At 43.0% G+C, this 14,035-nt stretch overlaps 1 protein-coding gene across 11 annotated transcripts in view; it reads left to right on the top strand.

Annotated features, from left to right (window-relative positions):
- LOC110536768 (YTH domain-containing protein 1) overlaps positions 1-12,285 on the top strand; it is a 40,250-nt gene extending 27,965 nt beyond the window's left edge. For 5 of the 11 annotated variants that reach the window (XR_016484858.1, XR_016484860.1, XR_016484861.1 and 2 more), the window contains 5 exons: positions 6,154-6,190; positions 6,537-6,579; positions 9,041-9,106; positions 10,584-10,772; positions 11,283-12,285. Coding sequence is in view for 4 of the 11 variants with exons in the window: in XM_036936753.2 (XP_036792648.2) it covers positions 6,154-6,190; positions 6,537-6,579; positions 9,041-9,106; positions 10,584-10,772; positions 11,283-11,492 (545 nt within the window). In the remaining 7 variants the exon portion in view is untranslated. The remainder of the gene's footprint in view (positions 1-6,153; positions 6,191-6,536; positions 6,580-9,040; positions 9,107-10,583; positions 10,773-11,282) is intronic. The other 6 variants (XR_016484859.1, XR_016484855.1, XR_016484856.1 and 3 more) reach the window with 2 other exon arrangements.
- Positions 12,286-14,035: the final 1,750 nt, after the last annotated feature.

Here is a 14,035-nt window from a genome sequence, read left to right as displayed (position 1 = left end):
CACCCTCCGTTCACCCTCTGTGGTAACAAAAACACCCTCCGTTCACCCTCTGTGGTAACAAAAACGCCCTCCGTTCACCCTCTGTGGTAACAAAAACGCCCTCCGTTCACCCTCTGTGGTAACAAAAACGGCCTCATTTGCTGTATGGTTTGTAGATGTTGGAAGGGGGCCATGATCGTTCAGATAAAGTGCAATGGCAAATTTTGATGACATTTTTGTAGAGCTGTGGGCAGAATGTTGTCGTATTTTTCAATTATTCTGTTCAAACCATTTAAAGTAAATACAACAGCCCACGCTGTGAAAAATTACAATGATTAATTGTTCAATATTTCGTTTTATCAATTGATGTTTCTATGGCCTGCCTTGGTTTAGGCTCTGAGATCAATAGATTGATGTTTCTATGGCCTGCCTTGGTTTAGGCTCTGAGATCAATAGCTTGTGTTTCTATGGCCTGCCTTGGTTTCAGGCTCTGAGATCAATAGATTGATGTTTCTATGGCCTGCCTTGGTTTAGGCTCTGAGATCAATAGATTGATGTTTCTATGGCCTGCCTTGGTTTAGGCTCTGAGATCAATAGATTGATGTTTCTATGGCCTGCCTTGGTTTAGGCTCTGAGATCAATAGCTTGTGTTTCTATGGCCTGCCTTGGTTTAGGCTCTGAGATCAATAGATTGATGTTTCTATGGCCTGCCTTGGTTTAGGCTCTGAGATCAATAGATTGATGTTTCTATGCTCTGCCATTATTATAATCCCGGTGCGTCAAACACCTGTTTTGTGATTTGCGATTTGCCGTCAACTTCAAAATGTATAAATACCTTTGCTTTGGACAGCTGGTGCGCACAAGGTTTGGAGTATTTGTGTGTGTGTGTGCACGCACCTCGATAAATGTGGCCACGGGAAATAAACAGAAAATGGTGGCCGACGTTCTGCGGTCAGAGGTGATTGGACGGCCACCTGCTGCGCATGGACCAACGTTGGTGTTGGTCTGTCTTGTCCTTTTATTGGTTAACAGGATCTGAACGATAGAACGTGGTCTTGAAAACTACTTGGAGTTTCAAATGAAAGCTCAGTGGATCCATTCATGCAACCATATGGACAAAATGTTGAATCCAGATGAACGATTGTCTACTGTTACAACTATGGGTTACTATGGGTACATGTGACTGCTGTCTGAATGTCTACTGTTACAACTATGGGTTACTATGGGTACAAGTGACTGACTGCTGTCTGAATGTCTACTGTTACAACTATGGGTTACTATGGGTACATGTGACTGACTGCTGTCTGAATGTCTACTGTTACAACTATGGGTTACTATGGGTACAAGTGACTGACTGCTGTCTGAATGTCTACTGTTACAACTATGGGTTACTATGGGTACATGTGACTGACTGCTGTCTGAATGTCTACTGTTACAACTATGGGTTACTATGGGTACATGTGACTGACTGCTGTCTGAATGTCTACTGTTACAACTATGGGTTACTATGGGTACAAGTGACTGACTGCTGTCTGAATGTCTACTGTTACAACTATGGGTTACTATGGGTACAAGTGACTGACTGCTGTCTGAATGTCTACTGTTACAACTATGGGTTACTATGGGTACAAGTGACTGACTGCTGTCTGAATGTCTACTGTTACAACTATGGGTTACTATGGGTACATGTGACTGACTGCTGTCTGAATGTCTACTGTTACAACTATGGGTTACTATGGGTACAAGTGACTGACTGCTGTCTGAATGTCTACTGTTACAACTGGGTTACTATGGGTACAAGTGACTGACTGCTGTCTGAATGTCTACTGTTACAACTATGGGTTACTATGGGTACATGTGACTGCTGTCTGAATGTCTACTGTTACAACTATGGGTTACTATGGGTACAAGTGACTGACTGCTGTCTGAATGTCTACTGTTACAACTGGGTTACTATGGGTACAAGTGACTGACTGCTGTCTGAATGTCTACTGTTACAACTATGGGTTACTATGGGTACATGTGACTGACTGCTGTCTGAATGTATACTGTTACAACTATGGGTTACTATGGGTACATGTGACTGACTGCTGTCTGAATGTCTACTGTTACAACTATGGGTTACTATGGGTACAAGGGACTGACTGCTGTCTGAATGTCTACTGTTACAACTATGGGTTACTATGGGTACATGTGACTGCTGTCTGAATGTCTACTGTTACAACTATGGGTTACTATGGGTACAAGTGACTGACTGCTGTCTGAATGTCTACTGTTACAACTATGGGTTACTATGGGTACATGTGACTGCTGTCTGAATGTCTACTGTTACAACTATGGGTTACTATGGGTACAAGTGACTGACTGCTGTCTGAATGTCTACTGTTACAACTATGGGTTACTATGGGTACATGTGACTGACTGCTGTCTGAATGTCTACTGTTACAACTATGGGTTACTATGGGTACATGTGACTGCTGTCTGAATGTCTACTGTTACAACTATGGGTTACTATGGGTACAAGTGACTGACTGCTGTCTGAATGTCTACTGTTACAACTATGGGTTACTATGGGTACATGTGACTGCTGTCTGAATGTCTACTGTTACAACTATGGGTTACTATGGGTACAAGTGACTGACTGCTGTCTGAATGTCTACTGTTACAACTATGGGTTACTATGGGTACATGTGACTGCTGTCTGAATGTCTACTGTTACAACTATGGGTACAAGTGACTGACTGCTGTCTGAATGTCTACTGTTACAACTATGGGTTACTATGGGTACATGTGACTGACTGCTGTCTGAATGTCTACTGTTACAACTATGGGTTACTATGGGTACATGTGACTGCTGTCTGAATGTCTACTGTTACAACTATGGGTTACTATGGGTACAAGTGACTGACTGCTGTCTGAATGTCTACTGTTACAACTATGGGTTACTATGGGTACAAGTGACTGACTGCTGTCTGAATGTCTACTGTTACAACTATGGGTTACTATGGGTACAAGTGACTGACTGCTGTCTGAATGTCTACTGTTACAACTATGGGTTACTATGGGTACAAGTGACTGACTGCTGTCTGAATGTCTACTGTTACAACTATGGGTTACTATGGGTACAAGTGACTGACTGCTGTCTGAATGTCTACTGTTACAACTATGGGTTACTATGGGTACAAGTGACTGACTGCTGTCTGAATGTCTACTGTTACAACTATGGGTTACTATGGGTACAAGTGACTGACTGCTGTCTGAATGTCTACTGTTACAACTATGGGTTACTATGGGTACAAGGGACTGACTGCTGTCTGAATGTCTACTGTTACAACTATGGGTTACTATGGGTACATGTGACTGACTGCTGTCTGAATTGCATTTTATATGATACTATGGTATTTGGTATTGTAATGTTTTCCACTCTTTGGGGTGGTATTGTTATTAATCAGAGTGTGCGATATATAAAACCATAATGTTAAGTAGTATATTATGTATTCTTTGACGTGTGTGTTCATAAGTACCTATTCAAGATCGTATTGACTACTGGTGACTGACTATATCAGGACCGAACATTTAGGAAACCAGAGCTAGTGTCTCTACTGGTGACTGACTATATCAGGACCAAACGTAGAGAAACCAGAGCTAGTGTCTCTACTGGTGACTGACTATATCAGGACCGAACGTAGAGAAACCAGAGCTAGTGTCTCTACTGGTGACTGACTATATCAGGACCAAACGTTTAGGAAACCAGAGCTAGTGTCTCTACTGGTGACTGACTATATCAGGACCAAACGTTTAGGAAACCAGAGCTAGTGTCTCTACTGGTGACTGACTATATCAGGACCAAACGTAGAGAAACCAGAGCTAGTGTCTCTACTGGTGACTGACTATATCAGGACCAAACGTTTAGGAAACCAGAGCTAGTGTCTCTACTGGTGACTGACTATATCAGGACCAAACGTTTAGGAAACCAGAGCTAGTGTCTCTACTGGTGACTGACTATATCAGGACCAAACGTAGAGAAACCAGAGCTAGTGTCTCTACTGGTGACTGACTATATCAGGACCGAACGTTTAGGAAACCAGAGCTAGTGTCTCTACTGGTGACTGACTATATCAGGACCGAACGTTTAGGAAACCAGAGCTAGTGTCTCTACTGGTGACTGACTATATCAGGACCGAACGTTTAGGAAACCAGAGCTAGTGTCTCTACTGGTGACTGACTATATCAGGACCGAACGTTTAGGAAACCAGAGCTAGTGTCTCTACTGGTGACTGACTATATCAGGACCGAACATTTAGGAAACCAGAGCTAGTGTCTCTACTGGTGACTGACTATATCAGGACCGAACGTAGAGAAACCAGAGCTAGTGTCTCTACTGGTGACTGACTATATCAGGACCGAACGTAGAGAAACCAGAGCTAGTGTCTCTACTGGTGACTGACTATATCAGGACCGAACGTAGAGAAACCAGAGCTAGTGTCTCTACTGGTGACTGACTATATCAGGACCGAACGTAGAGAAACCAGAGCTAGTGTCTCTACTGGTGACTGACTATATCAGGACCGAACGTTTAGGAAACCAGAGCTAGTGTCTCTACTGGTGACTGACTATATCAGGACCGAACGTTTAGGAAACCAGAGCTAGTGTCTCTACTGGTGACTGACTATATCAGGACCAAACGTTTAGGAAACCAGAGCTAGTGTCTCTACTGGTGACTGACTATATCAGGACCAAACGTTTAGGAAACCAGAGCTAGTGTCTCTACTGGTGACTGACTATATCAGGACCAAACGTAGAGAAACCAGAGCTAGTGTCTCTACTGGTGACTGACTATATCAGGACCGAACGTTTAGGAAACCAGAGCTAGTGTCTCTACTGGTGACTGACTATATCAGGACCAAACGTTTAGGAAACCAGAGCTAGTGTCTCTACTGGTGACTGACTATATCAGGACCAAACGTAGAGAAACCAGAGCTAGTGTCTCTACTGGTGACTGACTATATCAGGACCGAACATTTAGGAAACCAGAGCTAGTGTCTCTACTGGTGACTGACTATATCAGGACCGAACGTAGAGAAACCAGAGCTAGTGTCTCTACTGGTGACTGACTATATCAGGACCAAACGTAGAGAAACCAGAGCTAGTGTCTCTACTGGTGACTGACTATATCAGGACCAAACGTTTAGGAAACCAGAGCTAGTGTCTCTACTGGTGACTGACTATATCAGGACCAAACGTAGAGAAACCAGAGCTAGTGTCTCTACTGGTGACTGACTATATCAGGACCGAACGTTTAGGAAACCAGAGCTAGTGTCTCTACTGGTGACTGACTATATCAGGACCAAACGTTTAGGAAACCAGAGCTAGTGTCTCTACTGGTGACTGACTATATCAGGACCAAACGTTTAGGAAACCAGAGCTAGTGTCTCTACTGGTGACTGACTATATCAGGACCAAACGTAGAGAAACCAGAGCTAGTGTCTCTACTGGTGACTGACTATATCAGGACCGAACGTTTAGGAAACCAGAGCTAGTGTCTCTACTGGTGACTGACTATATCAGGACCAAACATTTAGGAAACCAGAGCTAGTGTCTCTACTGGTGACTGACTATATCAGGACCAAACGTAGAGAAACCAGAGCTAGTGTCTCTACTGGTGACTGACTATATCAGGACCGAACATTTAGGAAACCAGAGCTAGTGTCTCTACTGGTGACTGACTATATCAGGACCGAACGTAGAGAAACCAGAGCTAGTGTCTCTACTGGTGACTGACTATATCAGGACCAAACGTAGAGAAACCAGAGCTAGTGTCTCTACTGGTGACTGACTATATCAGGACCAAACGTTTAGGAAACCAGAGCTAGTGTCTCTACTGGTGACTGACTATATCAGGACCAAACGTAGAGAAACCAGAGCTAGTGTCTCTACTGGTGACTGACTATATCAGGACCGAACGTTTAGGAAACCAGAGCTAGTGTCTCTACTGGTGACTGACTATATCAGGGCCGAACGTTTAGGAAACCAGAGCTAGTGTCTCTACTGGTGACTGACTATATCAGGACCAAACGTTTAGGAAACCAGAGCTAGTGTATTTTTGTAGACAGAGAGGTGTTACATCGGGACATACTCGCCAGTCAGTGAATCAGCTTCTCTCTCTTCGTACAGGCTTTACACTGGACCCTCGCAACCCGCCAGTTGACCGGTAAGTACCTCACAACAGACTCACCTTTGACCCCAAATATAAACCCTAGCCCATAGGCACTTGTGTAGCTTGGAGAGGATTGGGTAGGGTATAAGCAATACAGTAAACCTTTCACCTGGCCTATCAGGCCAAGACAAAGCTGGCACCATATTGCTTCCATCAACCCAGTCCTCTTAGTGCTCCACAAGTGACAAGTGGTCGATGTTAGGGCACGTGGTTCCTCTCCACCAATCATTCCCAAGTCTTCTTCTTTCCACCAATCATTTCCTTGCCCTTCCTCTCTCCACCAATCATTCCCAGCCCCTTGCCCTCCCCCAACCAATAATCAGTCCATTTTTTCCCCAAGGCGGTTCCCCACTGGAGTGAGGAGAGATGTTTTTCTCAATGGGGTGAGTTCAGGGGCACCCTGCTATTGCTTTCAGTTATATATTAAACTGTCATTGATATTAACATGTGGTTCATTTGATCCCCAGTCCTATTGATAGTAACATGATGTGGTTAATTTGATCCCCAGTCCTATTGATAGTAACATGATGTGGTTAATTTGATCCCCAGTCCTATTGATAGTAACATGTGGTTAATTTGATCCCCAGTCCTATTGATGGTAACATGATGTGGTTAATTTGATCCCCAGTCCTATTGATAGTAACATGATGTGGTTAATTTGATCCCCAGTCCTATTGATAGTAACATGATGTGGTTAATTTGATCCCCAGTCCTATTGATAGTAACATGTGGTTAATTTGATCCCCAGTCCTATTGATAGTAACATGATGTGGTTCATTTGATCCCCAGTCCTATTGATAGTAACATGATGTGGTTAATTTGATCCCCAGTCCTATTGATAGTAACATGATGTGGTTAATTTGATCCCCAGTCCTATTGATAGTAACATGTGGTTAATTTGATCCCCAGTCCTATTGATAGTAACATGATGTGGTTAATTTGATCCCCAGTCCTATTGATAGTAACATGATGTGGTTAATTTGATCCCCAGTCCTATTGATGGTAACATGATGTGGTTAATTTGATCCCCAGTCCTATTGATAGTAACATGATGTGGTTAATTTGATCCCCAGTCCTATTGATAGTAACATGATGTGGTTAATTTGATCCCCAGTCCTATTGATAGTAACATGATGTGGTTAATTTGATCCCCAGTCCTATTGATGGTAACATGATGTGGTTCATTTGATCCCCAGTCCTATTGATAGTAACATGATGTGGTTCATTTGATCCCCAGTCCTATTGATGGTAACATGATGTGGTTAATTTGATCCCCAGTCCTATTGATAGTAACATGTGGTTAATTTGATCCCCAGTCCTATTGATAGTAACATGATGTGGTTAATTTGATCCCCAGTCCTATTGATGGTAACATGATGTGGTTAATTTGATCCCCAGTCCTATTGATAGTAACATGATGTGGTTAATTTGATCCCCAGTCCTATTGATAGTAACATGTGGTTAATTTGATCCCCAGTCCTATTGATAGTAACATGATGTGGTTAATTTGATCCCCAGTCCTATTGATGGTAACATGATGTGGTTCATTTGATCCCCAGTCCTATTGATGGTAACATGATGTGGTTCATTTGATCCCCAGTCCTATTGATGGTAACATGATGTGGTTCATTTGATCCCCAGTCCTATTGATAGTAACATGATGTGGTTCATTTGATCCCCAGTCCTATTGATAGTAACATGATGTGGTTAATTTGATCCCCAGTCCTATTGATGGTAACATGATGTGGTTAATTTGATCCCCAGTCCTATTGATGGTAACATGTGGTTAATTTGATCCCCAGTCCTATTGATAGTAACATGATGTGGTTAATTTGATCCCCAGTCCTATTGATGGTAACATGATGTGGTTCATTTGATCCCCAGTCCTATTGATAGTAACATGATGTGGTTAATTTGATCCCCAGTCCTATTGATAGTAACATGATGTGGTTAATTTGATCCCCAGTCCTATTGATAGTAACATGATGTGGTTAATTTGATCCCCAGTCCTATTGATAGTAACATGTGGTTAATTTGATCCCCAGTCCTATTGATGGTAACATGATGTGGTTAATTTGATCCCCAGTCCTATTGATAGTAACATGTGGTTAATTTGATCCCCAGTCCTATTGATAGTAACATGATGTGGTTAATTTGATCCCCAGTCCTATTGATAGTAACATGATGTGGTTAATTTGATCCCCAGTCCTATTGATAGTAACATGATGTGGTTAATTTGATCCCCAGTCCTATTGATAGTAACATGTGGTTAATTTGATCCCCAGTCCTATTGATAGTAACATGATGTGGTTAATTTGATCCCCAGTCCTATTGATAGTAACATGTGGTTAATTTGATCCCCAGTCCTATTGATAGTAACATGTGGTTAATTTGATCCCCAGTCCTATTGATAGTAACATGTGGTTAATTTGATCCCCAGTCCTATTGATAGTAACATGTGGTTAATTTGATCCCCAGTCCTATTGATAGTAACATGATGTGGTTAATTTGATCCCCAGTCCTATTGATGGTAACATGATGTGGTTCATTTGATCCCCAGTCCTATTGATAGTAACATGATGTGGTTAATTTGATCCCCAGTCCTATTGATAGTAACATGATGTGGTTAATTTGATCCCCAGTCCTATTGATAGTAACATGATGTGGTTAATTTGATCCCCAGTCCTATTGATAGTAACATGTGGTTAATTTGATCCCCAGTCCTATTGATAGTAACATGATGTGGTTAATTTGATCCCCAGTCCTATTGATAGTAACATGATGTGGGTAATTTGATCCCCAGTCCTATTGATAGTAACATGATGTGGTTCATTTGATCCACAGTCCTACAACGATTACATGAGAGAGTTCCACCACACCATTGGGCAGCCTCCTCCTTGGCAAGGAATGGTATGTTAAAAATGATTTAGAATGTACATGTTACATGTTCTAGAATCTACAGTAGATGCTAAATGTTCTAGAATCTACAGTAGATGCTAAATGTTCTAGAATTGGTCATTGGGCCCGAATCGGGCCCTTTGTCCCTAAGCAATTAGTATGTCTAGTCCTAAATGTGGGACTTGGTAAAAAAATGTCCATCTGACGCTAGTGGTAATTTATCATACCATCCTGGTCAGCAGCATACCACCCTGCATCCCACTACAGGCTTACTTCTGAAGCTAGGCAGGGTTGGTCCTGGTTGGTCCCTGAATGGGAGACCAGATGCTGCTGGAAGTGGTGTTGGAGGGCCAGTAGGAGGCACCCTTTCCTCTGGTCTAAAAAAATATCCCAATGGCCCAGGGCAGTGATTTGGGACATTGCCCTAAGTAGGGTGCTGTCTTTCAGATGGAACGTTAAACGGGTGTCATGACTCTGTGGTCCCTAAATATCCCATGGCACTTAACGTAAGAGTAGGGGTGTCAACCCCGGGGTCCTGGCTAAATTCCCAATCTGGCCCTCATATCATCACGATCACCTAATTATCCCCAGTTTACAAAATGGCTCATTCATCCCCCTCTCCCGTGTTGCTATAAATGAGAATGTGTTCTCATTCAACTTTAAAAATGTTTTTAAAAAAAGGGTCAAATAAAATATCAATCTCCCTCTTGCCTTCATTATGTGCTTTCAGTAAATTGACCTGATGTCTAACTATGCTCAATCTGAATGACTGATAGCGCGTGATCTTCATCTAGATTGGTTGATTGCCAGTATCTGATGGTATGAAAGATATTTGTACTGTGCTAAATCGTTCTCTGCTGAGAATTAAACTCGCCCCAGCTTTTCACCCTGAAATCTACTATTTACATATTATTCTAACAAATTTCCCCTACATAAAGGAGGAGATCCTTCTGACTTTGTTTATTTGGAATTTGGACGGTAGTTATCTTGCCTTTTCCAAAGTTTTAGAATCTCTGGCCAACTGATACCTAAGAACTTCTTTCTTTCTCCACTTCCTCTATTCGTAATGTGCACCAATCCGGTTTTAGACTTGGACATAGCAGTGTTTCAGCTGCTTGTTTCAGATCAGTGTCTGTACTGTATAAACCTGTCAGCAACGGGCGTGGCTGAAGTAGTCCAATCCACTCATTTTTGAAGGGGTGTCCACATACTGCTGTGTGTGTGTATATATAGTGTTGATACATCTCTATCTAGTTTCATATATCTACATCTCTATGGTTTGATAAATCAAAAGAGAAAAATGCAGCTAAACGAAAGACCTGATTGGTCGAAACAGGTTGCCGTATGCGACCTTCTGTAATATAATAGGCTGATCTGCTCCTACACTGACCACTTTATCTACCTGCCATTCAGGGGACTTTTTTTTTCCCACTGACCTGTTCATCCATTAATTGTATAAATCTAATAAGATGCTCCTTTTCGTCTGTAGGCACAGTACCCTGGGATGGAGCAGCAACCTCACCACCCGTTCTACCAGCACCATCCTCCTCCTCCCCAGTCACACCCACCCTATGCTGGGCAACACCCTGTACCACACGAAGCCCGCTTCAGAGAACCTGTACCACACGACGCCCGCTTCAGAGAGAAGAGACTTGTCCGCTCCTATAGCTCCAGCGTGGTAAACGCTTATTTCTGTCTGCTCTGATGTGATTTACTTGTTTTAAAAGAGGACATTCACACTTGGAGGGCAGTGGAAGTTGATTTAAAAACGCAACAGAAAATTACAAATGAAGACTTAAGGGCTGAATTAATTACTTTTAGTTTTTTTTATCAATATAAAGAAGAGCTTTTATCAAAATCCACTGAGTGGCTGGATATCCTCGGCACTTCAGTTTACTCCTAGTGCACCTTGTTTGGAGCGAGATGGTGTCGGTGTTCCCTTGTCTTTTGTAGTGACCACTTGTTTTGCCATACGACACAACTGTGGAAATGTTTCATTTAGTTACAATACAGGTGTTATGAGTAGTTTGCTCCACTGAGCTCGTACTTGATAGGTGTCCAGTGCCCAGCCTACCCAACAGAAGGACTGTGCATTACCCATTCACATATCAAATGTTCACTTCAATGTGTTAATGTCCAGAGGGGTGAGTTTTTAACTAGTGAACGCCACATCTCTCTCCCTCTGCAGCATGACTATGATATGCGCGTGGATGACTTCCTGAGACGGACCCAGGCCGTGGTGACCAGTCGCCGCAGCCGTCCGCGGGAACGAGACAGGCAAAGGGAGCGAGAACGGCCCAGAGATGCCCGCCGGGACCGAGATCGTGGACGCGACCGGGAGAGAGACAGGATCAGGGACAGGGAGAAGGAGAAGGAGAGGGGGCACTACAGGAGATAATCAGGGACTAAAATCAAACAGCAAGTCCTCTGCAGTAGTTTATTTTACCGCGTTTCCTTTTTATAAATAAGCTGTGTCTTTTTAAGTGATTGTGTACTCTTGTTTTTTTTACCGTTATGTTGTCAAGTCATCCGCTCATGTGTATCATAAAAGCAGTGTAACTGAACAAAGGCAGTACCAGGAGAAAGGGGTTTGGAGCGTCAAACTATTGCAGATGTTTATGTTCGTTTGTTTTAGTTTCTTCCTGAGACCCAGACAGACAGTAATGACTTTTTAAATGTTTTTCATTCCACATTGTGTTTTTGTGTTGTTCATAATTGTACCTGGTTCACATTTAAGATGTTACTACTTCAAGGGGTGTAATTGAGTTGTACTGAATCTGTTGTAGTAAATCTCTTTTGTTTCCTGGTCTTTTTAGTTTCAAGACGTTTCAAGTTTTTTTTTAACCGGTCCAGAAGCAAAAAGCAATATTGTCTGTCTAGATCTTGATTTTCTGAAGTTTAAATCCAGACTCTAATCAGTGCTGTAAGGCGATGAGAGAATGTTTGCTTGGGGGGGGGGGGGGGGGGAAAGTATGTTTTGAAGGTCTGTTTTGTACAACAAAAATACTGTGTATTTTACTACTGTCGTCAGTTGATAAGTAAAAGACTGGTCTGGATTGATTCACTTTACAGAAACTGTTTTTACTCAGAACTGAGTATATTTTTTTTAAGGCATTCAAACCTTTATGAAACCAGTCATAACACCTTTGTGTGTTGAAGTATAATAAATAATAGAACGCTTTACATCACGATGAACATCGTAATCAATGGTTCGTATATACACTGATAGGGGGCGCTGTGTCGTTCGTATATATATATACTGATAGGGGGCGCTGTGTCGTTCGTATATATATACTGATAGGGGGCGCTGTGTCGTTCGTATATATACTGATAGGGGGCGCTGTGTCGTTCGTGTATATACTGATAGGGGGCGCTGTGTCGTTCGTATATATACTGATAGGGGGCGCTGTGTCGTTCGTATATATACTGATAGGGGGCGCTGTGTCGTTCGTATATATATACTGATAGGGGGCGCTGTGTCGTTCGTATATATACTGATAGGGGGCGCTGTGTCGTTCGTGTATATATACTGATAGGGGGCGCTGTGTCGTTCGTGTATATATACTGATAGGGGGCGCTGTGTCGTTCGTATATATACTGATAGGGGGCGCTGTGTCGTTCGTATATATACTGATAGGGGGCGCTGTGTCGTTCGTGTATATATACTGATAGGGGCCGCTGTGTCGTTCGTATATATACTGATAGGGGGCGCTGTGTCGTTCGTATATATACTGATAGGGGGCGCTGTGTCGTTCGTATATATACTGATAGGGGGCGCTGTGTCGTTCGTGTATATATACTGATAGGGGGCGCTGTGTCGTTCGTGTATATATACTGATAGGGGGCGCTGTGTCGTTCGTATATATACTGATAGGGGGCGCTGCGTCGTTCGTGTATATACACTGATAGGGGGCGCTGTGTCGTTCGTATATATACTGATAGGGGGCGCTGTGTCGTTCGTATATATACTGATAGGGGGCGCTGTGTCGTTCGTATATATACTGATAGGGGGCGCTGTGTCGTTCGTATATATACTGATAGGGGGCGCTGTGTCGTTCGTATATATACTGATAGGGGGCGCTGTGTCGTTCGTATATATACTGATAGGGGGCGCTGTGTCGTTCGTATATATACTGATAGGGGGCGCTGTGTCGTTCGTGTATATATACTGATAGGGGGCGCTGTGTCGTTCGTATATATACTGATAGGGGGCGCTGTGTCGTTCGTATATATACTGATAGGGGGCGCTGTGTCGTTCGTATATATACTGATAGGGGCGCTGTGTCGTTCGTGTATATATACTGATAGGGGGCGCTGTGTCGTTCGTGTATATATACTGATAGGGGGCGCTGTGTCGTTCGTATATATACTGATAGGGGGCGCTGTGTCGTTCGTATATATACTGATAGGGGGCGCTGTGTCGTTCGTATATATACTGATAGGGGGCGCTGTGTCGAAGCCACCGTACCTCCATCTTGGCACTCCCTCACCCTTTGTAAAACATCTATTTTAATTTATTACAGACACCTGTAAGGGTGTAAAGTGACCCAGTGTAGAAAGCCTAGTGGTTAAGCGCGTTGAGACAATAACCGAAAGGTCGCTGGTTCGAATCCTCGACCGGGCAAGGTGTAAAAAAAAATTATAATAATCTGCCTTTGAACAAGTCAGTTAACCCCCAACAACAACTGCTCCCCGGGTACCGATGTCGTGGATTAAGGCAGCCCCCCCCACACCTCCCTGATTCAGAGGGGTTGGGTTAAATGCTGAAGACATTTCAATTCAACACATTGTTGTGCAACTGACGAGGTATCCCCAACTGACGAGGTATCCCCAACTGACTAGGTATCCCCTTTGTCTCTGTGTGACAGAAGTGTTTGCGGTGCTGCTGGTGGAAAAGTCATCCTTTTAAAGCAGCCTTCAGGTATGGGTGTTAATGGTGGG

This window comes from Oncorhynchus mykiss, chromosome 12 (assembly GCF_057628025.1).
Source record: "Oncorhynchus mykiss isolate SJ-2025 chromosome 12, ASM5762802v1, whole genome shotgun sequence".
NCBI lineage: Eukaryota > Metazoa > Chordata > Actinopteri > Salmoniformes > Salmonidae > Oncorhynchus > Oncorhynchus mykiss.
The sequence above is the reverse complement of the archived record's forward strand: the minus strand, read 5'-3'. Positions and strand labels throughout refer to the sequence as shown.